Source organism: Notamacropus eugenii, chromosome 4, assembly GCF_028372415.1.
Source record: "Notamacropus eugenii isolate mMacEug1 chromosome 4, mMacEug1.pri_v2, whole genome shotgun sequence".
NCBI lineage: Eukaryota > Metazoa > Chordata > Mammalia > Diprotodontia > Macropodidae > Notamacropus > Notamacropus eugenii.
Window position 1 is genome coordinate 322,861,607 of NC_092875.1, and position 24,656 is coordinate 322,886,262.

The following is a 24,656-nucleotide window of genomic DNA, read 5'->3' on the forward strand; positions in this document are numbered from 1 at the left end:
CAGGGGCTTTCCTTATTCATTCATTTACTTATTTATTGGTTTATTTATTTCCTAATTTATTCATTTATGAAATGCTCACTAAGTGCTGTGGAGGCTCCAAAGTTGTATGAGATATAATTACTGCCCATTTCAGGATTTACAATGCTCATTCCATCACCCATAATTATCATTATCATGAGTATCAGGGCTCAGGCAATTGTCATCCTATGCATGGCACACTCGTTTACAAGACTGGCAACACTACAAGATAACCAGTTGCCAAAAGGAAGCTTCCCAACTCTTCCAAGATCAATAGATTATAGAATTACAACCATAATGTTACCCCAACAGACACCAAGAACTCAAAGCACTCTCTCATGTTTAATTTCCCTTATCTTCAGCATTTACCTGCAAGGTCAGGAAAGGACAGTGGAGCAACTAGGTGGCCAAGTGGATAGGACTTGGAATCTGGAAGACCCAAGTTTAAATCCCACCTCACAGTGTGTGACTATGTGACTCTGCAAGTGATCTAACCTCTTTTGGCCCAAAGGCCAAAGATGGACAAAATAGTAGCTTTTACCTAACAGAATTTCTTGTGAGGATCAGATGAAATAATATACATGAAGCTCTTTATGAACCTTAAAGTTCCTACTGTCATTATTATCTTCCTGATTTACAGGGTTAAGGGATGAAACCTCAGAGAGGGTTAAATGTCCTCCCAAGGCTACAAATGGGGTCACTGACTGAGCTGACTGCCTGGGTCCTAGTTTGGCTTCCCCTTTGCTAGACTCCTTTGCTATTTCGTCACTCTTCAACCAAAATCAGACAAGAAGTTGGAACTTCTTAAAATAGTGTCAAAAGTCAAAGCATATTTGGGGAGGTGGCATGTTCCAGATAAATCACCTAAAGTTGACAGAAGCCAGTTAAGGCTGCTGCCCTGAATCTGGGCCAAGAAGACAATTAAAACATTTAGGAGATTGATTTCCTTGGGGGGAAGAGGAGAGGGAAGACAGAAGCAGTCTGCATATTCTTAGAACTGATGATTTTGACTTTCACATTTGCCAAAGTCAGCCAGCTCCAAACAAATACATTCTTTGTTAATGAACAGAAAGTATTGGCCTGGATCCTGCTCCATCTGGGTTAATAATTTACTCTTCAAGGAAAGTTACTAGTGTACCCTAGGCTTTTTTAGACTAAGCTTCTAGCTAACTCATCAAAAATGATTGTTTATTCCATTGTGTGGACCAAGGACCTCATGGCATTATCAACTTTTCTCAACTTCAGGTGGGCCCAGCATTTACCCACATCCCCTTGTTACTAAGGACAGAGTAGCTAGTTCCTATATATGCCCACTCATGATGATTATTCTGCTGGAACTCATTGTTTACGAACTCATTGTTTACATCCTTCTGGTTTGCAAGATGGTAGCTCAGAACTTCTCTGAAATTTCTGAACTACTTCCTCTAGTTTCTGACCTACCTTTTCTGATCTTTTCTGACCTGGAAGGTGGAAGTAAGTCTTGTCATAGTGAAAAGGAAGACATGTCCCTCCCTACTCAAAGGTAGAAAATCACAAATGTGGAAGATTGCATATACTATAGACAAAATTGTTGCATATATTGGTTGGTTTTGCCCAATTGTTTTTTTTCTTTCTTTTTAATCTTAAGGGCAGGCTTATCATCTCAGTAGGAGAGGAAATATATATATATATATTCAGAAAGGTAGGAGAGGAATTGTATATATCTATATATTCAGAAATATACAAATATACCTTCTACTCCATGAGTAATGAGTTTGCCACAGTCAGAGGAGAATAGAGGTCTGTAATAGGTCCAGGAGAGTCCAAAGCAACAAAAACTTTTACATTCTCTGTCCAGCTGGATTTTATGTCCATTGTTTTCAGCCCCAAAGAAGCACTTGTATACTTCTTTGTAGAGGTGATAGGCTATAGTAGCAGAAAACTGAATATAGTAACAGATTTTTTATAATTTGGTTAGACTTATTGAATTGTTTTTCCTCTTGTAACAAGTGTGTGAACCCCACATGTATAGAGAGACCTCACCTATAACAAGATCTGTCATCATGTGACTCAAAGGGAAGCAGAATAGACATCTCTAGAGTCTTCACTTCCCACCCTTCTCCAAGGGAGTCTTTCATTACTGTAAGGAGGAAAGACAGGAGATTGGGACCAGAGGCCAGCATTCTGCTCTCCCCAAAGGGAAAGGGTGCTACAGATTAAAATTCCATCTGCTTCCTTAAATATTATTAGTCTAGGGGATGTGATTGAGTTCCATCTAACTTCTGGTCACTTTGTTATTTGAGAGGAAGGGAAACCCCAATTCTACATCAAACGCTTGACCTCTTTCCCACGTGATACCAGTTCCACAGTGAGTAAAAACATCGTAAATAGCAAAGAAATCCATTTATTCAAATCATAGCAAAATAGATATCTGAGAAGGTTTACATGGGAGAAGATAAATATCTATAGATATAGATATATCAGATAACACAGAAAGGAGTTCTCCCATTGGGAGTGAGATCTTACCCAAGAGGAAATTCTCTGAAGTCTGTAGAAAAGCAAGCTAGAGTTAGGGAAACAATAGAAACTGCCAAGTGCACCCAGAATCTTTTCCTTCTCCATCTTCTCTCTCAAAGCTGAAAGCCCAAAGTATCCAAAGCAACTCAACACTTGAAGAGTCTTCAAACCTTGATGAGTCTCTAAAGGGGACTAACCTGAAGTTCTCCTGCTTCTCAACAGCTCTGTCTCACTTCTCAGATAGGGCAGTGCCCTCATCTCCACCAATAAGGAAAGAGTCTTACATCCAATGGGCTTTGGGACAAGGATTACACTGCTCTTTATTCTGTCTCTGTGAACAAGAAAAGAATGATGCTTTGGGAAATGTATGTAATATATAAACAAAAGATAACAATTTTTTATTTTTAAGATAGCAAAATTAAAAATGAAACTATAGCACATGAACTGCATAGTGTACAGGATATTGGAGTCAATTTTTATAGAACTATATGGCAGCATAAATTGGCTGAAAATTGATGATAGCTCCATTTTGATGCTTGGACAGATTTATGGTCTTATCAAAATCACTGCCGTGGAACAAACTGAAGCTCATCTTACACCTTCCCATACTGTGGAACTCTTGTTTGTGTCTTCTCATAAATCTTCCACTTGGGGACCACTCACTAGACTGGGGGCCTTTCTTGAGATCTCTTGATGTTATATGGATGCCTGTAGAACATGTAGCTGCTTCATCTCATTATTTAAAGGTTTAGCCTCCCTTTCTGGCTTCTCTATGACCCTTTCAATATATATTTCTTTATTGAAAATATTTAGCAACCTGTTCATACCTATTAACTGCTTCTCCATTGAACTTTGGGTGACCTACATCCTTAATCCTTAAGAAATTGTGGTATTTCATGACATACCCAATGCAACATCACTGTAAAAATACTGACATTTAAAACATGAACCTTTGTTTCAGGGAGAAGCTTGGGATTACTTCCCCAAAGTTAATCTATTCAACTCAACAAATTCAATTCAAGAAACATTTTATTAAGTACCTCCTCCAATTGATTTCTGAGCCTAGATAATCTTCTATATGAAGTTTCTGTTCAAGATATGCACACTGATGGACCAATTCTTTGGGCTGACTGCATAAAATAATATTTAGTAAGAATATCCATAATTTATATGGTGTTTTAAGGTTTGCAAAGCACTTTACACATGTTATTTCATTTGATCTTCACAACCCTGTGAAGCTATTATTCTCATTTTACAGATGAGTAAACTGAGGCTGGAAGCAGTGAAATGGCTTAAAAGTCTGAGGCAAGATTTGAATTCTGGTTTTCTTGACTCCAACACTATCTACTGTTCCACCTAACTGCACAGTAAGCATTTTTTCATTCACTTTTCTTCCATAGTTTTTCATGTATAGATTTTTTGAATGATTTTAGACCTCTCTTGGGAAATTTTGAAAGATAATATGGTTTATTGAAATCAGTACAGTGTCATTAGCAAATATGAGTATCTGCGGACCTCATCATCTATAGGGAAACCCTATTCCATTTGGTTTTTATACTGGATATTATCCATGAGAGTGACAAATATCTTTGGGGACCATATACATTCCTGTTGCATGCCTTACATGATATTGATCATCAGAATAATGTCAAACAAAGTTATGTCTGATATGTCTTTCAAGGAAGCTTGTATAATTTTGATTCATGGAATGGAGACACCATCTTGGAGGAATACCATTAAGATTGTGTTTTGCTCTATCAAATAAAATGCTTAGCTATAATTCACAAATGTGAAGCACAGCGGGACCATGTATTCATCACTTTTCCTGTTCAGTTGCTTATATAACTGTAAAGCTGTGGCCAGCTATAGAATAGCATCTGCAAAAGCACATCCATTGCATTCACATATCTTAATCCAGGGTGCCCTCAATGCACATGTGAATTGTTCTCCTAAAGATTTTTCAAAGGTAGGAAAAGAGGTCAGGTTGTTTTCATTGTTTTTCCTTCTTCTTTCTAATCCAGTACTAATTTCTGATCTTTGCTGTAACGAGTTGGTGATTCCACAGGTTACATGGGAAATTATTTCCTCATCCAAAATGAGTCACTTTCTGTCTGTTCAATAATCCATTTATTGGTTATGGTCCTTTCACATCTAGTGTCTCCCAAATCTCTTCTTGAAGACCGTGTCTGTGATAAATGGGCATGAGGTTTCTAAGTAGTTTTTTGACCTTTGAGTTTTTTGTGATGTAGAACATCTGCTGAGTAATCCTCTGGTCAGAAGAAATGAAAGAAACAAAGAGTTAAGAATGCAAGGTAAATTATAGAAGATATTTGTATGCAAATTAGGGGGAAGCGAGGAAAGCACATCCAGACTGACTAACAATTTTTCCCTCATCATGGAGAGTTCTCCAAGAGTCACTGGGAGCTTTGCCTGTGAGCCTGCCAGGAGCACACACATAAGCATATTCGAGGAAGTCAGAAGTTCATTTCACAGACTGTGTTCTGGGTCTGGCTGCACCTTTTGGAAGACTGATTTGACCGCTAAGGAGTGGTGGTAGCCAAATCAATTAGCTCCTACTCTTTCAACCATCTTGGCAACTTTTTTTCTTTGGCTTAGACCTGTGATTTAATTAATAGAGGAAATAGCCAATGAACATTATCACTACACATTGCAACCTGCTCTCGAGTAAGAACTCAGAAGATTGTAGAGAAACCAGTAGGTGTCGCTTTGGAGCAGTTGTTTGGACACACATACTTCATCCCTTCCCTCAAAAATTTAGGGAGGATCTATATTTTCTCAAATCAAACCTTTCTCCTCTAACTGGAAAACCTGGAGGACTAAACTTTCCTTTGTTCCTTGTCTTGTTTATGACAAAAATCTCACTTCTAGCCTAGGACTAAAACCCTAGGGTCCACATGGACAACTTTCACAATGATTTTAGGGTACTTATAAGACAGAAGTTTTATAAGCCATAACAAATGAGTCAGAATCAAATTCTGACCAATCAGGGTCCTGGTTCTCTGACCTAATTTTTTTTAGCTATCTGTTCATTCCAGCTGGTCATTGGCATCCCACCATTAGCCCTCATTTATGCAACCAGTGTACAAATGTGAATTTCAAAACATTCATGATGAATCATGTATTTTTATGTAAAGCAAAATTGGGGAAAAGAAATAATAGCTTTTTGGAAACAGCAAAAAAAACCCCATATAACAGCTCCTCTTAGCAAACAGGCACATATAGGGGGGTGTTGTCCCCCTTTTTCTTCAATTAGTCCTAGAAGGACCAGGGCCAGCAATTGACACAAAAATAATTTTAGATACTTGAAACTCAAAATGGCGTAGGTATTTCTAGTTCATAATTTGGTAATTAAACCACAGTTTCTATTTCTTTCAAAGTTGTTTGTCTTTACCATATCATTGTCATTATATAAATTGTTCTCTCGGTTCTGCTTACTTCATTCTGCCTCAGTTCATTTAAGTCTTCCCAGATCCCACAGCACAGTAATATTCAATCATTTATATATTCCATCCATTTATATACCACAACTTATTCAGCCATTCCCCAAATAATGAGCACCACCTCAGATACCAATTCTTTGTCATTTCAAAAGAACTATAAATATTTTTGTGCATTCTTAGAGTTTATTTTGTTTAGAACTAATCCCTCACTTAACATGCCCTCTCCCTAATTTCCACTTTTGCCTTCTCCCCTTTACTCAGTTTCCCTGTTTAGTGAGATATATTTTGTATACAACTCTTTGTATGTGTATTCTTCCTTCCTTTGAACAGTTCAGATAAGAATGAGGTTCAAATGTCATCTAATCCCCCCACTGCCTCCTCCTTGTTTTTATAGTTGTCCACTTATTCACCCTGATTGTATGAGATTATTTCCCCCAACCTTCTTTTCCCTTCTCCACCCACCCCCTTTCTATTCTTCTTTTAATATCATCAAGACCTAACAAAACTACTTCCAGTCCTTCTCCTAATTGAACTTCCTTTATGACCTCTGAAGATGATTGAGTTCAGTGGATACACATATATCATCTTCTCATATTAGAATGAATGCAGTTATCCTTGTTTAATGCTTTATAATTATTAATGTTTACCTTTTTATGTTTCTCTTAAGTCCTGTGTTTGAACTTCAAAGTTTCTGCATATCTTTTGTCTTTTCATCAAGAAGGCTTAGAACTCCTCTACTTCATTAAAGATCCATTTTTTTCCTCTTTAAGATTATATTTGGTTGGGTTTTTTAGTATGTTATTCCTGTCTTTAAGCCCATATCATTTGCCTTCTAGAGTATCATATTCCAAGTTCTACATTCCTTTGTGGTAGTAGCTATTAAATCATGTGTGATCCTGACTGTGGCTCCTCAGTATTTGAATTCTTTCTTTCTGGCTCTTTGTCATATAATTTTTATGCTGGAAGCTCTGAATTTTGATTCCAGTGCTCCTGGAAGTTTTCATTTGGGGCTTTTTACCATGAGGTGGCCAGTGAAATCTATTTCCAATTTTCCCTATGTTTCTTTTTTTTCCCCAGGTCTTTTTTAAAAAATATTTATTTATTTTCAGTTTTCAACATTCACTTCCACAAAATTTTGAATTTCATATTTTCTCCCCATCTCCTCCCCTATCCCCACCCCAGGACAGCATATATTCTGATTACCTTTTCCTCCAATCTACCCTCCCTTCTATCACCACTCCTCCCCTTATCCCCTTCCCTTTTATTTTCCTGTAGGATAAGATAGTTTTCTATACCCAATTGTCTATATATCTTATTTCCAAAGTGCATGTAAAAATAATTTTTAACATTCATTTTTATAGCTTTGAGTTCCACGTTCTCTCCCTTCCCTACTCTCTAACCATCCTCATTGAGCAGGCAAGCAATTTGATATAGGTTATACACATGACTCATGCAAGACACTTCCATAGCAGTCAAGCTGTAAGAGAGTAATCCCTCTATTCTGTTCTGCCTTCCATTTATTCTATTTTCTTCTTTGACTTGTCCTTCTACCAAAATGTTTCCTTCTGATTACCCCTTACCCCTTCTATTATCCTCCATCTCATCCCCTCCCCCCATGCTTTCCTGTAGGGTAAAATAAACTTTCATACCCAATTGAGTATGTATGTTATTCCCTCCTGAAGCCAAATTTGATGAAAAGAAGGCTCACCTATTTCCTATCACCTTCTTCTTCTTTCCCTTCTTGTAAAAGCTCTTTCTTACCTCTTTTACGTGAAATGATTTACTACATCCCCCTCTTCCTTTTTCTTTCTCCTGATACATTCTACTCAACACTTAAATTTCCTTTTTAGATATCATTCCTTCTCTCTCTTTAGATATCTTTAGATATCTCTTTCTCTCTCTCGCTTTCTCTCTCACACTATACACACACACATATATATACATATATACACATATACATCTATGTGCACATACATCTATATACATATGCGTATATATGTATATGTATATATATGTTCCCTACAAATATCCTAATACTGAGAAAGGTCTCATGAGTTATAAATATCACTTTTCTATGTAGGAATGTAAATAGTTCAACTTTAATAAGTTCTTCATGGTTTCTCTTTCCTGTTTACCTTTTCATGCTTCTCTTGATTCTTGTATTTGAAAGTCAAATTTTCTATTCAGCTCTGGTCTTTTCAACAAGAATGCTTGGAAGTCCTCTATTTCATTGAAGTTTCATTTTTCCCCCTAAGTATTATACTCAGTTTGCTGTGTAGGTGATTCTTGGTTTTAATCCTATCTCCTTTGAATATCATATTCCAAACCCTCAAATCCCTTAGTATAGAAGCTGCTAAATCTTGGGTTATCCTGATTGTGTTTCCACAATACTTGAATTATTTCTTTTTGGCTACTTGTAATATCTTCTCCTTGACCTGTGAAGTCTGAAACTTGGCAACAATACTCCTAGAAGTTTTGCTTTTGGTGTCTCTTTCAGGAGGTAATCAATAGATTCTTTCCACTTCTATTTTGCTCTCTGGTTCTAGAATATCAAGGCAGTTTTCCTTGATAATTTCTTGGAAGATGATGTCTAGGCTCTCTTTTTGATCATGGTTTTCAAGTAGTCCAATAATTTTTAAATTATATCTTCTCTATCTATTTTCCAGGTCAGTTGTTTTTCCAATGAGATACTTCACATTGTCTTCTATTTTTTTCATTCTTTTGGTTTTGTCTTGTTATTTCCTGATTTCTCATAAAGTCATTAACTTCCATCTGCTCCATTATAATTTTTAAAGAATCATTTTCAAGAAAAATTTTAAAGAATTGTTTTCTTCAGTGAGCTTCTGGACCTCTTTTTTCCATTTGACCCATTCTGTTTTTTAAGGCATTCTTCTTCTCATTGGATTTTTGGATCTCTTTTGCCATTTGGTAGTCTAATTTTAAAAATGTTATTTTCTTCAGCATTTTTTGGGTTTTCTTTAGCAAGCTGTTGACTTGTTTTTCATGATTTTCTAGCATCACTCTCATTTCTCTTCCCAATTTTTCCTCTACTTTTCTTACCTGATTTTCAAAATCCTTTTTGAGCTCTTCCATGGTCTGAGACTACTTCATATTTTTCTTGGAGACTTTGGATGCAGGAGCTTTGGCTTTGTTGTCTTCTTCTGGTTGTATATTTTGATCTTCCTCATCACCAATGAATAAGAAAATATCTCTTCCCTGAGAAAGGAAGAATCTATAGTCTTCTTCTTTTTTGCATTTGCTCATGTTCCAGCCAATTAATTGACTTTAAGCACTTTGTTAAATGGAAGGCTCCAAAAGTAGCCTCTGTTTCAACAGTAGCTGCCACTGCTCTGGGGCTGGGGCTGGGGCCAGACCATGCTCCCCTCTCAGTCAGGTGAGAGACCCTTTCCACTGACCTTTGAAGCTGTCTTTGGCATTTGTAGACTGGGAAGTCTGGAAGCCACAGCAGCCACCAGCAATGAAGTCCTCTCAGGACTGCTCCAACTCTGCATCTGGCATGGCCCACATCAAACTGCACTCCACTCCCAGCCCTGAATGATAGACCCTTTCTTCCTGTTGACCTTCAAAATTGTCTTGGACTGGAAAACTGCTTCAGTCTGTCCTGCGGTTTCTGTTGCTCCAGAATTTGTTCAGAGTCATTTTTTGCAAGTTTTTGAGGGGCTTGAGGGAAGAACTCCAGCAAGCCCCTTTTTGTACTCCACCTTCTCTTTTCCCTCTAACAGATCTGGGTAGTTTCTTTTATAATTTCTTGAAATATGTTGTCTAGAATTTTGTTTTAGAAACTATCCTTTCTCATAATTATTCCTCCCCTTTCTGCTAGAAGAATCAATCTATCTTTCTCTCCCTCTCTCTTTCTCTCTCCTCATCTCTCTCTCTTTCCCTTTCTCTCTCTGATTTTGTCTCTCTATCACATAGAGACACATGCAGAGAGACAGAGACAGAGAGAGTATTCTTTTTTGTTGAAGAGCCCTAGTCAACTTCAATTTTTTGAAAGGGTAGGAAGTGGTTTCTATGGGGACTTATTTTCAGTCTCATGAAAACTGGGTCAACTAAATGGAGCATTCCTATGACTCTTTCTGAGAAGCTTTATGACAAATTCTTGAGAAAATTGCACATCCAAGAAGCAGACCCCTTTTTCTCTGCTTTGAGTCTGCTGCTTCAGGCATCATCCTTGGGACAGGAGGAGGAGAAGGAGATTTGAAAAAGGAGTTTAGATCACCTGTTTTCCTATTCAGAGAAGAAGAAGAAAAAAAAGAGCTCTCTACCAAAGACATACAAATTCTTTGGGTCAATAGCCTTGAGTTCAGAGTGATTTGAGAAGGTGGGTGAGCAGATCCCTGTAATGGAGTTCAAGAAAGCAAAGACGGGGAAGTAATACACAAGGGAAGTCACATTTCTCTCTTATTCACTCCTCTGCACAAAATGGGGACTGAGCTCCTTGAGAAAGGAGAGATGGACAATTACTTCAGGCATTCTATGATTAAAGGTACTACAGTACAGTAAAGCACCTGGTTTCGGTTGATCTCCTAGGCCATCCTCACCTCAGTGTGACATTACCTAAGCTTGTACTGCTAGCCCTGAGAAGACAGATGCAAAGGTCTTATCTTGTCAGATACTTAGAGTGGCAAACAGTAGACTTCAACATTGCCCTATCCCTTCAAATGGTTAATAATCAAATACCTACCATCAACCTCATCTCTCCTCCCACCCCACTCCTACTCTCTTCTACCTTCAGAAAAATGTATCCTGACTAGAGACCTATAACTTACAAACACTTTATGTCCCAGACCACACAGGCAGTGATGTCCATGTCAAGCATGAGTTCAACAAAGATGACTCATCAGAAAACAAAGTGGGCATCCTACCTCTTGCCACTGACCTCAAGGAGAGGCAATGCACAGCTGAGAACATGAAAAAGGGAATCAAACCATGACTTTGAATCATCTCCTTTCCCAATGCCTGTGAGTCTTTAATTTCATCAACCCAGAAAACATATATATATATGATGTATGTGTATACATATATGTATATAGAAAAAATGAATATATATGAAAGATATATGTATAATTGTTCAGTTGTCATAGTCATGTCCAACTATATACATATATATATGCATATAGAAGTATGAATATATACTTGTTGTTATTTAGTCATTATAGTCATGTTCAATGCTTCATGACCTCATTTAGGGTTTTCTTGACAAAAATACTGGAGTGGTTTGCCATTTCCTTCTCCAGCTCATTTTACATATGAGGAAACTGAGGCAAACAAGATTAAGGGCACACAGCTAGTTAGAATCTAAGACAAGATTTGGACCCAGGAAAATGTCTTCTTGATTCTAGACCTAGCATTCTGTGCACTATGGCACCACCTAGCTGCCCCATATGCAGTATAAATGGATGGTAGAAAAGCACTGTGTGTGCTTGGGAGTGGGGGCTAGGGAGAAGAGTGCAAAGAAAAATGCAGAAGAGAGCAGATTGTTTTCAGTTTTGTTATTGTGTCTCCAGCATCTAGAGCAATTCTTGATACATAATAGGTGCTTAATAAATGCTGGGCAAATTGAATTAGAAACTACTGAGTGTGAAATATGAGTTTTATAGATAGAACATATAATTTTAGAACTAAATAAACGAAAGATTATCTAGTCCAACTCCTTCAATTTGTAGGTGTGGAAACCATGACCCAGAGAGATGAAATAATTCCCATCAACAGTCAAGGACAAAGCTGAGACCCGGCCTCAGACCTTTGGCTCCAAACCAGTTCATTACATGGCTTCCATTGAAGACTTACTACCATTCTCTACTTAGAGTTACGAACATGTCCACTACTAGAGTCTGACTTTTGGACATTGGATTTGAACATTTGACAGCTTTGACTGCCAAAAAACCAAGCCAAAAATATTTCAAAATTCCTATTGACAGGACATCCCGGTGGTAAACCTAATCCTCTGCTCCTCAAGTCAGTGAGGTGACTGTGTTTCACCAAATAGGTTGCTCCCTCTACTGCAAGACCTGGGTCTCTCTCTGTGAAAACATCAACCTAAGGGCTGAGCAACTGGGTTGAAAGGTATGCTGAGAAGTTCTTCGGCACCTCAAAATTGGATAAGGAGAGACATGTTTTCCAAAGGAAAAATTGGCCCCAAATCCACTCTGAAGCCTAAAAGATTCAAAGGAAACCAACAGGAATTCTAGCTCCTGAACATAGTTATTATAGACTAGAAGAGTCTAGAGATTGCAAGATGATAGATTAAGAGCTTTTAAGAGGACATTATAAGTCATCTGGTCCATGAAAGGTCACAGCACTAATAAGTGAGAGAGCTGGGATTTGAACCAAGGTTCTCTGACTCCATATCCACTATGCTTTCCACTGTAGAAGGCTATGTTCCAGATTTGCATAGCAGCAACAAGGTATCCCTAGTTCTCTTGGCATGAAACCAGATGCAACTAGGTGCCTAATCAATGCATTTTGGCATTAGTGGAATACAGTGCTTTTCCTCTGGAATCCATTTCATTCGGAACCTAAAGGAAGACAGAAAGAGGAAACAGATAAGGACTGAGGAATAGTCATGAGCCTAGCACCTAGGCCATGATAAGATAATGATGGGGCAGGGAATGATGGGTGTTTTCAATGTCTAAACACCTCTCTCTACCAAAAGCAGAGAAACTACTAACTTGCTTTAATGACATTTCGTCCTTCAAAAGGTAACTGAACTAACAAAGGCAAAGACTATTCTGAATCTGGAAGAACTGAAGGATGGGGTAGAAATGATGAGAATCTTGGAATGGAAATGACCACTCTGTTCTAGAATCTGATAGAGAAGAGAAAACTAGGATAGAAAACTATCCACCCTAGATTTTGGGGAGATAGATTTAAAAAATTCAAGAAAAAAATACATAGGATTCCAGGGAGTAAAATTCTTTTGGGGGGGTGGGCAGGAGGCAGATGAGATAGGAAATATTTGAGAATAGTTCTGAACATGCAAAAGGAAACAAATTTAATGCAGAGGAAAAATGAGAATTGTCTAATGAGGCTGATATGGATACACAGGGAACTCACCAACCAACTTTAGAAAGAAATGTATAGAAAATGGAAGACAGGCCAAGATTCATAGAAAGAGCATAGCACAGTCTTATAAAAATAATGTTGGAGACGCTAAAGACAGAATGATTTAAGATTGTCAAGCAAAGCTAAGGACAACAAAAAGGGCTGAGGTGTGTTTGGGTTTTTTTTAAACTTTATTAAAGCAAAAAAAGAAAATCAAAGAAAGAAGGACATTTTCTGGGGGGAATGAATAGGATGGTGATTACAAACAATATGGTGAAGATAGAATTGCTTAACTCTTACTTTGTTTGTTTTCTCTGCAGAGGATAACAATAATCACAACCAGTATTTACACCATGCTTTTGCAAAGCACTTTACAAATATTATCTCATTTTTAGCCTCACAACAAGATAGGTGCTATTTTTGCCCCATTTTACAGAGAATGAAACTGGGGCAGGTAGTGGTTAAGTAGCTTGCCCAGGTTCATTTTGGTAGTCTGCATGTGGGGAACATAAAGAACCAGTGTGACTTCATCAAGAACAAGTCATGTCCAACTGACTTCATTTTCTTTTTTAAAAAATTAATTTATTTCCTTTAAGTTTTCAACAATCACTTCCAAAAGTCTTAAATTTTCTCCCTCTCCCTCCCTGAGGCAGCATGCAATCTTATTTGGGTTCTACATATACACTCTTATTAAACATATTTTCACGTTAGTCATGTTGCATAGAAGAATTAAAACGAGTAGGAGAAACCATGAGAAAAAACAAAACAAACCAAAACATAACACAAGAGAAAATAGCCTGCTTCATTCTGTGTTTCATAGTTCTTTCTCTGGATGTGTTCATTTCCTTTTTCTAAACTAGTAGATGAGGAGAATGCTGAGAGTATAGTTGATGTCGATTTAGAAAAGTTTTTGATAAAGTATTTCAAGCTATTTTTGTGGAGAGGATGGAGAGGTAATGGATTAACTGATAATATAGTCAGATTCAGAAGTGGTCAGAATGCTAGATTTAAAGAGTAATTGTTAATGATTCAATGTCAACATGGCAGAAAGTCTCTGGCAGAGCCTCACAGAGACTATTGCCCAAACCTGTGCTGTTTCATATTTTTATCAATGACTTAGATAAAGGTATAGATTGCATGCTCATCATATATACAAATGTCCCAGTCATGGGGAGGATAGCTAATACAGTGGATGGCAGAGTCATCAAATGATTCAAAAGAATCATAACAGGCTAGAGCACTGGTTTGAATCTGTTAAGACAAAATTCAAGAAGAGTAAATGTGAAGTCTTGCACTTGGGTACAAAAAAATGAACTTGACCAGTACAAGATGGGGGAGGCCTGATTAGAGAGCAGTTGTTCTGAAAAAGATATGGAAAGGGGGATGAGGGAAGGATTGGGTTGTAGACTTCAACCTAAGTCTATAGTGTGATGTTGTAGCTGAAAAAGCTGACAGCCTGTTGAACTTCATTAAGATTGGCCCAGGGTCCAGGACCACATTGGTAATAGACCCACCATATTATGCCCTCCTCAGAACTTATGTGGACTATTGTGTTCTATTCTGAAGACCACTGTTTAAGAAAGACAGTGCTAAACTGGAGAGTGTCCAGAGGAAAGGCACTAGGATGATAAAGGGGTTCTGGGTCTATAACCAATGAGGATTGTTGGAGGAGCAGGGTAATGTCAGCCTGAAGATGAGAAAATTCAGTAGGGACATGATCGCTGCCTTCAAGTATTTCAAAGGATTTTATGCATCAAAGGGGTGAAATTTGTTCTGTTTGGTCTTAAGGAAGAAATAAGAATAATGAACAGAAGTTTCAAAGAGGCTAATTGAGGCTTGATGTGAAGAAAAATTCCATAATTCCAGTTGTCCCAAAGTGGAACAGGATAACTTAGAAAACTGTGGTTTCCCCTTCGTTGCAGATCTTCCAGCAAAAGCTGGATGGATGATCACTTTTCGGGCAGATTATGGTGGGAATTCCTTCTGAGGAAGGATTTAACCAGATGACTTCTGAACTCCCTGCCAACAATCCAAATTTGGTGTTTCAGTCATTTCCTTCAGTCATGTTTGCTTGGCTAAAAAAAGACCTCCTTTTAGAAACTGACCAAGAGCAAGTCTTCTTTATTTTCCTGCCAATCCTCCTCCCTCTTCTCAGCCCAATCTTCCAGATTATCACCTCTTCTCAGATCTGTAAATCCCAGAACCAGCCTCAGCAGAGAGGGACAGATGGTGGTAGAGGGAGGGGAGGGTAGCTTCCCTTCCTGGTATGTGCCAGATACATCCCTATTCACTGGTCTGTTGATTTCTAAGCCCAGAACCAGTCTAGGCAACATGATGAATGTGGAATGGTTGGTTTTCTCTCTCTTTCACTCTTGTTGCACCTCCCCAGCCTTTCTGCACCCGAGCCCTCCTCGTGCCCAGCAGCTTCATTCATTTTTTAGGAGCAATCCACATAGGCAGTGGACCCTCCTCCAAAACTTTCCTTGGCTTCCTCCTTTCATTCAATCTCTTTTAACCTTGGGCCAGAACCCTCAGAGCACTAGCTGATGATGATCTGGCTAATCTGATGAAAACTTTTTAGCAATAGATTATATATGTGTTACCCTTTCCAGGTAACATATTTATACTTCTGACAGTCTTTTCCCCAAGGACTAACTGACTAATGAGGGGTATTTCAGCTATAAGAACAGGTAACTATGCTCATTTAAGCTGGAAGAGAGAAAGAAAGGAAGGACTTTTTGTCCCCCACAAATCATACCAAGTAGGTCATTTCCTACTTGGAGTCCCACATTTTCCCAATGGTCCAGTTCAGAATCCCAGCCCAATGAACCACAATGATCCTCAGAAAAGGTGACTGAAAAGTGGACCAGTGACTCTCTGGCTCATAAATCTTAAGAGATACTTCTTAGGGGCCTTCAAAGAGATTGTGAGTCACTACCGGTCAAACTGCCTTGCTTTGACCATGCTGGCAGGGAAGGGAGAAAGGCACTTAAGAGCAGAAAACTCCAGTCTGATTCCTCTAGGGCATCATGAAATGTAAACATGAGGAAGGTGATGGGAAAGTCACCCTAAGCTCTAAGACTATTTGTGCAATGGTCTGTCACTAACTGACATTTTCCAGGTCTGAGGCCCAAGATATAAAATGAGTAGAGAAACTAACTGTGGCCCTTGGCATCACATAACCAGGGGTTTCAACAAGAAGAACTGAGCCCTTCACTGCAATAGTTATTTTAGGAAACAGCCAACACTAGACTTGGTGGGTATTCAATCTTGTGGGGAAGGGATAATGGGTAGGGTTAAAAAAAACTACAGAATATCTTGAAAGGCAGTAATGAGGAGCAGGGGAGATGTGAGAGAGAGAACAGAATGCTCAAGACTGATACAATGGGAAAAATGCTGACTGGAGTCAGAAGACCTGGGTTCAAATCTTGAACCTTCCTTGATCACTTACTATCTGTGTGACCCTGAGGAAATCATTTAACCTCTTTGGGCCTCAGTTTCTTCATCTGTAAAATGAGGGAATTGGACCAGATGGCCTGCAAGTGACCTTCCAGACCTCCATCTAAGATCCAATGTGTGAAGCATAAGAAATAACCCAGACCACAGGTTCCTAGCAGACTGACTTCTTCTTCCCCTGATTAGTCTCACTGATGTAACACATCATGAAAAAGCACAGTGAAAAGAATGGATCAAAGTGAAACTTGGGGAAAGGAAATATCTGGTTCAACAGTCAAGCCAATGCTGGTCAAAAGAAGAAGATACGTTAGTTACTCAGTTACCATATCCACACAGATTTGATATCTTTCGGCCCCTTTTCCTGACTTCCATATGGATTTCTTCCAGTATAGGGTGTCAAAAGAGGAACCAAATCTTTAGCTGCTATAAAATAATATTATGCATATAAATTTAATTATATTATTTATATAATATAACATAATATATATTTGGAGCCAATATTCAAACTCTTGACTACTTGGATTGAATTTAAACTATAAATCTAACTGGGTATCCAAAAATTACACCTTTGTTCTTCCAAGTGTATCAGCAAGGACCTCAATTCACAGGAAGGCCTGTTATACAGGTTCTTTCATCTGCTTTCCTAAAAGGAAAGGCAACTTTTGAGAGATCAACAATCACTTTAATCAAGCACATGTATTATTCATTTAGTTCAGGGGAAAAAGTCAGCACTCTGAACTTCAAAGAAAGTACAGACAGAGAAAAAAGATCAACAGACAAGACTTCCAGCTGTCTGACCATAAGCAATACATACATCACAGATCAACAGACAGATCCAACTGTCTGACCATTACATACGTACACAGTTACCAGAGAGAGAGGCACCAACACCTCTTTTTTCAAAGCCTTGGGGTTCCTTAGCAGATGCCCAGAGTCTCATCTGACCAAACAAATACTTCCGATGAGCAAGTTCCCAAAGTAAAACCTTGCCTCAGAATATTTATACACTTTTCAGAGCTGGAGGGAGGACCCTATGAACCAGTGCCTCAATAGAAACTAAAAAAAGATACTGAGGCCTATTAATGGGTGAGGAAGATCTCTAATTCTTCCCCCCACCCATCATTAACCTTATATTAACATTACATTGAGCTCCAAGATCTTTCACATCCATTACATAGTCAATAGGCATTAACATTTCTTAAGTGAATACAACATAATTCCCACAAACACATCATGAACTTCACATTTGCAGAATACATAACATAATATCATTCTCTGGCGGTCAGTCTTTGGGGATGAGCAGCCAGCTCCTCCTTCCTCAATCCAAAACAAAATGCCCAAACAAAGTCCTCTTGGGGGGGTGTCTTTCTCTCCATGCTGCCTTTGTAGGCTCTCTTGGGTTCAAGCTCTAATGAGCCAAGTCCCAGGCTTAACAACTCTCCAGCCCCCCTGCTTCCAAATACTGAAGGGGGCTGAAACAACAAAGCCATCATGCCAGGGTCCTTGTGGATACACCAAGGCACTACGGGTAACTCATTGTTGTTATTTTTTTTGTTCAGTTGCGGCCCACTCTTCCTGACCTTATCTGGGGTTTTCTTAGCAAACACACTAGAGTAGTTTGCCGTTTCCTTCTCCAGCTTATTACACAGAAAAGAAAATTGGACAAATAGTGTTAAGTGACTTTCCCAGCGTCACACAGCTAGTAAGTGTCTGAGGCCAGATTTGAACTCAGGAAGATGAATTTTCCTGACTCCAGGCCCAGTGCTCTGTACATTATGGAGTCACCTAGCAGTCCGATAGGAGTAACCAGCTATAAGCACAAAGACAAGACTAGCCAGCAGCCTTCCTAAATTCTTAGGTGTTGCTTGGAAGCCATGAAACAAAACAATCCCTTTCTTTACAATGGCTCTTCATTCAAGAAATATGTTTTGCCCCTGTCAGCTACAATATTCAGTTATTCTAAAAGAGGTATAGAGAAGGAAAGGCAACTTCTCTGCAACCTCTTACTAAAGGACACTCCTCTTTCTACTCTTTTGGTAGTATCTGGCCAGGTCACTTACTAGGTCCACCTGCAATTCATAGTCAATTACTAAGGGTTGCTAAAATGGTAAGAATCACAAAAATAAGCCTTCTTCTCCTTAGCACAGATCATGTGACAGATGACAGAGGAAGAGCTATACAATTTCTATTTTGTTTATCCTTAATAAAGAATGACCTTCAAATTAGAAAATGTAGGGCAAACACACATAAGAAGGAATTGAAGCCTCTGTGCCCAACTCTAAGGGTAGACAGTTTAATTTCAAAATACTCTCTGGGCTAACATGCCCTGAAACCATAGGTCATGAGCCCCTACCAATGTCTTTATCTTTAACAGTCAGCCAGAAGATACCACTAGTTCAAATCAAAAGAAAATGAAATGGTATGATAAGAAAAGTAACAGTTTATTATGCCCTCTGGGCTCATTTCTCCAGCCTGTCCCATAGGACAGCTCACTACTCTTTCTCAAAGTTGTAAAGGTAATCTTGAGAGCCTAGAATTTCTAATATTGTCACTCATGGTTCCCTACTAGTGAGCTGCCCATTAGCCAGGCTTAATTAGCTTTTAGAATGATTGTCTAAGCAGGTAAAATGAGAAGAGTTGTTATAAAACAATCTTCCAAAACCTGGGTTATACTCCCGTCTTCCACACACAAGGTCCTTGGGGATCATGGGCTCCAACCATGGGTCCAAAGTACAAAGAAAGTGATGCCCATGTGTGGAGAATACTTAGTTTCTGGAATTCTTTTTCTCCATTCATAGAATTCTCATGAAATTCCCCTTAGAGTTAACTCTCTGGGGGCGGAGCCAAGATAACAGAGTAGAAAGATGCATATACACTAGCTCTTATCCCACAGCCATGAAATACCTGTAAAGAAGAACTCTCAACAAATTCTAGAGCAGCAGAAACCACAGAACAATGAAGTGGAGGAGATTTCTAGCCCAGAGTGATCTGAAATACTGACAGGAAAGGTCTGTCACACGGGCCACGGAGCAGAGCCCAGCCCAGTCTTAGCCACTCAGCACCAGAAGGAGCAGATCCAAGCAGGCTTCAGGGATAGAATCTCCAGTAGCAGCACAGATCCCTCAACCCACGGGTGCCAAAGGTCAGTGAGAGGGTCTTTTCACTGGCCAAGAAGAGAGCAGGGTGTCCCCATAACTCAGGCCTCCTCAGGTGGCATCAGTGGAGGCAGCAGCAGGATGGGGGCTCCCAAAGCAGGCAGTAGCCCACATCCATTGTTGAAGGTCTCTTTGTAAACCCCCTGAGGGAACTGAGCCCTGTATGGTGGCCTGCCCCCACCTGAGCAGCTGATCTTAATCTCACACTGAATAGTGGCCCTGCCCCTACCTAAAGCCCCTGAGGGTTTGGAGCAGCTCATCTGAATCTCAGCCCCTAGTGCTGGCTTGGTGGAACTGAAGGTGAGGTGGTGGTGGAGAGGAAACTCAGAAGTCAAGTAACTGACTGGGAAAATGCCCAAAAAAGGAAAAAAAATAAGACCATAGAAGGTTACTTTCTTGGGGAGTAGGTGTCTCCCCCCATCCTTTCAGATGAGGAAGAACAAAGCATACTGTCAGAGGAAGTCAAGGCCTCTGCCTTCAGGGCCTCCAAAGGGAACTTAAACTGGACCCAGGCAATAGAAGAGCTTAAAAAACAAGTTAGCAGTTTTTAAAGAAGAGCTGAGGAAAATGCTGAGGAAAATAACACCTTTAAAAAGAGGTTAACTCAATTGGAAAAAGAGGTCCAAAAAGCCAGTGAGGAGAAGGAGGCTTCAAAAAGCAGAATTAACCAAATGGAGGAGAAGGTTCAAAAGCTCACTGAAAAAAATAATTCATTGAAAGAGAGAATTGAGTTCAGGGAAATGAATGACTATGAGATAAACCAAGCAGTTAGTAAACAAAACCAAAAGTTTGAAAAAATAAAAGATAATGTGAAACATCTCATTGGAAAAACAATTGACCTGGAAAATAGATCCAGGAGAAATAATTTAAAAATTATTGGACTACCTGAAAACCATGATCAAAAAAAGAGCCTAGACATCATCTTCCATGAAATTATCAAGGAAAACTGCCCTGATGTTCTAGAACCACAGGGCAAAATAAATATTGAAAGAATCCACTGATCACCTCCTGAAAGAGACTCAAACAGAGAAGCTCCTAGGGATATTGTGGTCAAATTTCAGAGTTCCAAGATCAAGGAGAAAATACTGCAAGCAGCTAGAAAAAAACAATTTAAATATTGTGGAAATACAATCAGGGTAACATGGCTTCAATATTAAGGGATCAAAGGGCTTGGAAGAGGATATTCCAGAGGTCAAAGGAACTGGGATTGAAACCAAGAATTACGTACCCAGCAAATCTGAGTATAATAGTTCAAGGGAATAAATGGTCATTCAATAATATAGAGGACTTTCAATTATTCATATTGAGGAAAAGACCAGATCTGTATAGAAATTTGGCTTTACAATACAAGAATCAAGAGAAGCATGAAAAGGTAAACAGGAAATAAAAATCATAAAAGACTCTCTAAAACTGAACTGTTTACATTATTACATGGGAAGAAAATGTTTATAACTCTTGAACCTTTTCTCAGTATTTGGGTAGATGGAGAGATTGTACATACACACACACACACACATATATAGACAGAGAGTACAGGGTGTGTTGAATCAGAAGAGACGATATACACACACACAGAGAAATAAAATAAAATAAAAATTATGGGTGAGGGAGGAAAATACCGGGAAGAGAAAGGGAGAAATGGAACGGGGCAGGCTATAACTCATAAAAGAGATAAGAAAAATCTTGTTCAATGGAGGAGAAAAGGGAGAAGGGGAGAGGGGAAAAATGAAGCTACTCTCTCCACATGTAGCTGAAGGAGGGAATAACATGCTCACTAAATCTGATATGAAAATTTATATCACACCACAGGAAAGTAGGGGAGGAGGCAACAAGTGGGGTGAGGGGAATGATAGAAGGGAAGGCAAATGGGAGAAGGGAGTCACTAGAAATAAACACTTTTGAGAAGAGGCAAGGTCAATTGTGGGGGGGGGAATAAGGGGGGATAGAGTAGGACAGAGGGCAATTTAATTAGTATTACACAACATGATTTTTATGGAAGTCTTTTTCAAAACAACACATATTTAGTCTGTATTGAATTGCTTGCCTTCTCAGTGGGGTTGGGGGGGGAGGGAGAGAAGTTGGAATTCAAAGTATTAGCAATGAATGTTGAGAATTTTTATTGCATATAGTCAGGAAATAAGAAATATAGGGAATGGGGAAAGAAATTTATCTTGCCCTACAAGAAAAGAGAGAAGATGGGGATAAGGGAAGGGTGGGATGTAATGGAAGTGAGGGTACATTGAGGGAAGGAATAATCAGAATGCAAGGTATTAGCAAGCAGGGGGAGGGGAGCGAGGGGGAGAAAAATTGGACATGTTACAAAGTGAGGTAAAAGCAATTAGTATTAAAACAATTGACTGAATTAAGTACTGAGAATAAATCAATGACATCTTTAGTTTGGGGAAAAGAATTTTAGACTAAGTTTCCTAGAGGAAGGTAACCTTGGATAAAATTTGTCATTGATGGAAAAGTTAAGGTTTTAATGGTAAATTTGATTTTATGATTGCTATTTAATCAGGAACTAGAACATGTATAGAAAGTCACTTAAGACTTGCCTCAAAAGATATTCCTTAGCCAAAGCAAAATTATAATCATATTTGAAACCTGGTTATTGGAACTGGCCATTTTTAGATGCTATGGGACTATTAAGTGACTGTTCTTCTGAGTCTAACTCCAGGTATGGATAGCAAGAAAAGCGGTCTGAGCCTCCAATCCATGATGCCAGTAAGTCTGTGAGATGCTGGTATGAACTGCAAAAGGTGATCTCATGGGAAGGGGGGGAGAGTGGCTGTTCAGCCTGGGCTGAGATAGGATTCTCCTGACTCAATTTCCCCACTGACACCTGGCAGATTTTAAGCCTGACTAAACGCAAGGGGACAATCTAATCCTGCCTGGAATTGACATGAAGTTGGGGAGATATTGTATCCTTGCAATGTCCCTACTCTTGGTGGCAATTTCCTATAGTCAAAGGGTTTGTAAGCTTAAAACCAGATCTATTAAATTATAGATTACTGGAAGGGGAACATCCGAGGTTAAGTCTAAAATTATGCTATTAGGTATAGGACTTTAGACCAACAACAAAAAGTTAGGGTCCTTTAATTCTTAGTAATACTGTGGAGACAATTAGATCAAGAGCTTGTGAAGTTAGCAACATAAATATTATTTGTGTCTCAGTTGGTTAATGTTTAAAAAAAAATTCTTTTGTGGTCCATATTGTAAATGCTTTAAAAAGAAGTATCACCTGACCAAAAGTTTGAATTGTTTTATCTGTTATAAACTGTGTTAAAAATGAAAAACAAAAAAAAAGATTTAACTGTCTGCTTGACTCTGAAGATTGATATTTCTTGAAAGTCTGAGTAATGCAAATACTATCATCAGCCAGTGCTCCTCATAAGACACCGCAGTTGATGCTTAGGAAAACTTCAGAACTTTTGACCTTTTGAAGTTCATAAGGTTTTCACCTGGTCAATTGGGAAGGGAAAATTCTTTCTCAAGAGTCCTTTACCACTAGTTCCACTGGATTTCACCACCACTCCACTTTCCTGCTTCTATAATACATGATTTTGAATAGATATGATTTTTGAATAGGAAGGAGGAAAGGAAGAAGGGAAATGAGTGACGGAAAGGCAAAAAAGAAGAAAGCCCAGAGGTATATATTATTCTTTAAGCCAATCACAAACTATTTCTTTTTTTCTTCTCCTTATCTAATTTCTTCCTTCCTCTAAAATCATTGAGGAACTGTGCATACCTAGTTAACACTTTCAAGTTTTCTGTGATTACCTTCTTTGGAGAGGGGCTTTCCAAACCCACCTCTATAGCAGCAACAAATCTGGGACACACTTTCTCCCAAATGCACAGAGTGTCAGGGGGAACAGCAAACACATATAAGGAATACATGTGACCTAGTCATATATGTGGATAGTGTCCATGTGAGAGGCATGTATGACAAAGGTGCAAGCATGAAGCATTTGGGAAGCAAATGTAGCCAAGGCTCATGCTAATCTCATAGACTCTGCTGAATACTCCTCTTTTGGACATGTAGTCTTCACAAATTTCCCTTGAACGTGTAACTGCTGCAAGATATTTCTCTGCTGAACAATCACTCTACAGCCTCCAGCTTTTGGCTCAGCTAAAATTCTTGGCTATCTCTTCCTTAATGAAAAAGCAGGTGCTGCTGTCAGTTTAAAAGAAGTAGACTTTTCACCTCCTTTAGAAAAGGGGGAGGGGGAAGCAGGCGAAGGGAATAAACATTTATAGAGCACCTACTATGTGCCAGGCCCTGTGCTAAGCTCTTTTTATAAATATCCTCTCATTTGATCCTCACAACAAATCTGCAAGGTAGGTGCAAAGCAAACCCTTACCTTAGCACCAAGGAGAAAAAACAACTCTCTCCTATATTATTGCCTCAGAGCCTTGGCTACTGAGACTCCTCATATTCCCAACCAGAAATTCTCAGTCCGGGTTGAGGAATTCATGTGGAGGTCAGAGTTGTATCTAGTCTTAGAGGGCAGAAGACCAAGACCATCTGAAGGAGATATGACTGCTAAACTGTTCGAAGCTGTTGGCAAGTTTGGCCTGGGCTTAGTTGTTGTAGGAGGAGTTGTCAACTCTGCATTATATAATGTGGATGCTGGCCACAGAGCTGCCATCTTTGATAGGTTCCATGGAGTTCAAGACATTGTTGTAGGGGAAGGGACTCACTTTCTCATCCCATGGGTACAGAAACCAATTATTTTTGACTGCCATTCTCAACCGCAGAATGTCCCAGTAATCACTAGTAACAAGGATTTACAGAATGTCAATATCACTCTTCGTATTTTCTTCTGACCTGTTGCTAATCAGCTCCCCTGAATCTTCACCAGCATTGGTGAGGGCTATAGTGAGCGGCTGTTGCCATCCATAACCACTGAGATCCTCAAGTCAGTTGTAGCTCAATTTGATGCTGGAGAATTGATCACCCAGAGAGAACTAATCTCCAGGCAAGTGAGTGATGACCTCACAGAGC

General features: G+C 39.0%; 1 protein-coding gene and 1 pseudogene across 2 annotated transcripts in view; one reads left to right on the forward strand and one right to left on the reverse strand.

Annotated features, from left to right (window-relative positions):
• Positions 1 to 2,427: 2,427 nt before the first annotated feature.
• The window catches only part of LIPG (lipase G, endothelial type), a 116,208-nt gene continuing 93,979 nt past the window's right edge, over positions 2,428 to 24,656 (reverse strand). The window contains exon 9 of one of the 2 annotated variants that reach the window (XM_072605129.1): positions 2,428 to 2,845. In XM_072605129.1, the coding sequence (XP_072461230.1) occupies positions 2,707 to 2,845 (139 nt within the window). In that variant the 3' untranslated portion in view covers positions 2,428 to 2,706. The remainder of the gene's footprint in view (positions 2,846 to 24,656) is intronic. The other variant, XM_072605131.1, reaches the window with a different exon arrangement.
• LOC140498751 (prohibitin 1 pseudogene) overlaps positions 24,168 to 24,656 on the forward strand; it is an 881-nt pseudogene continuing 392 nt past the window's right edge.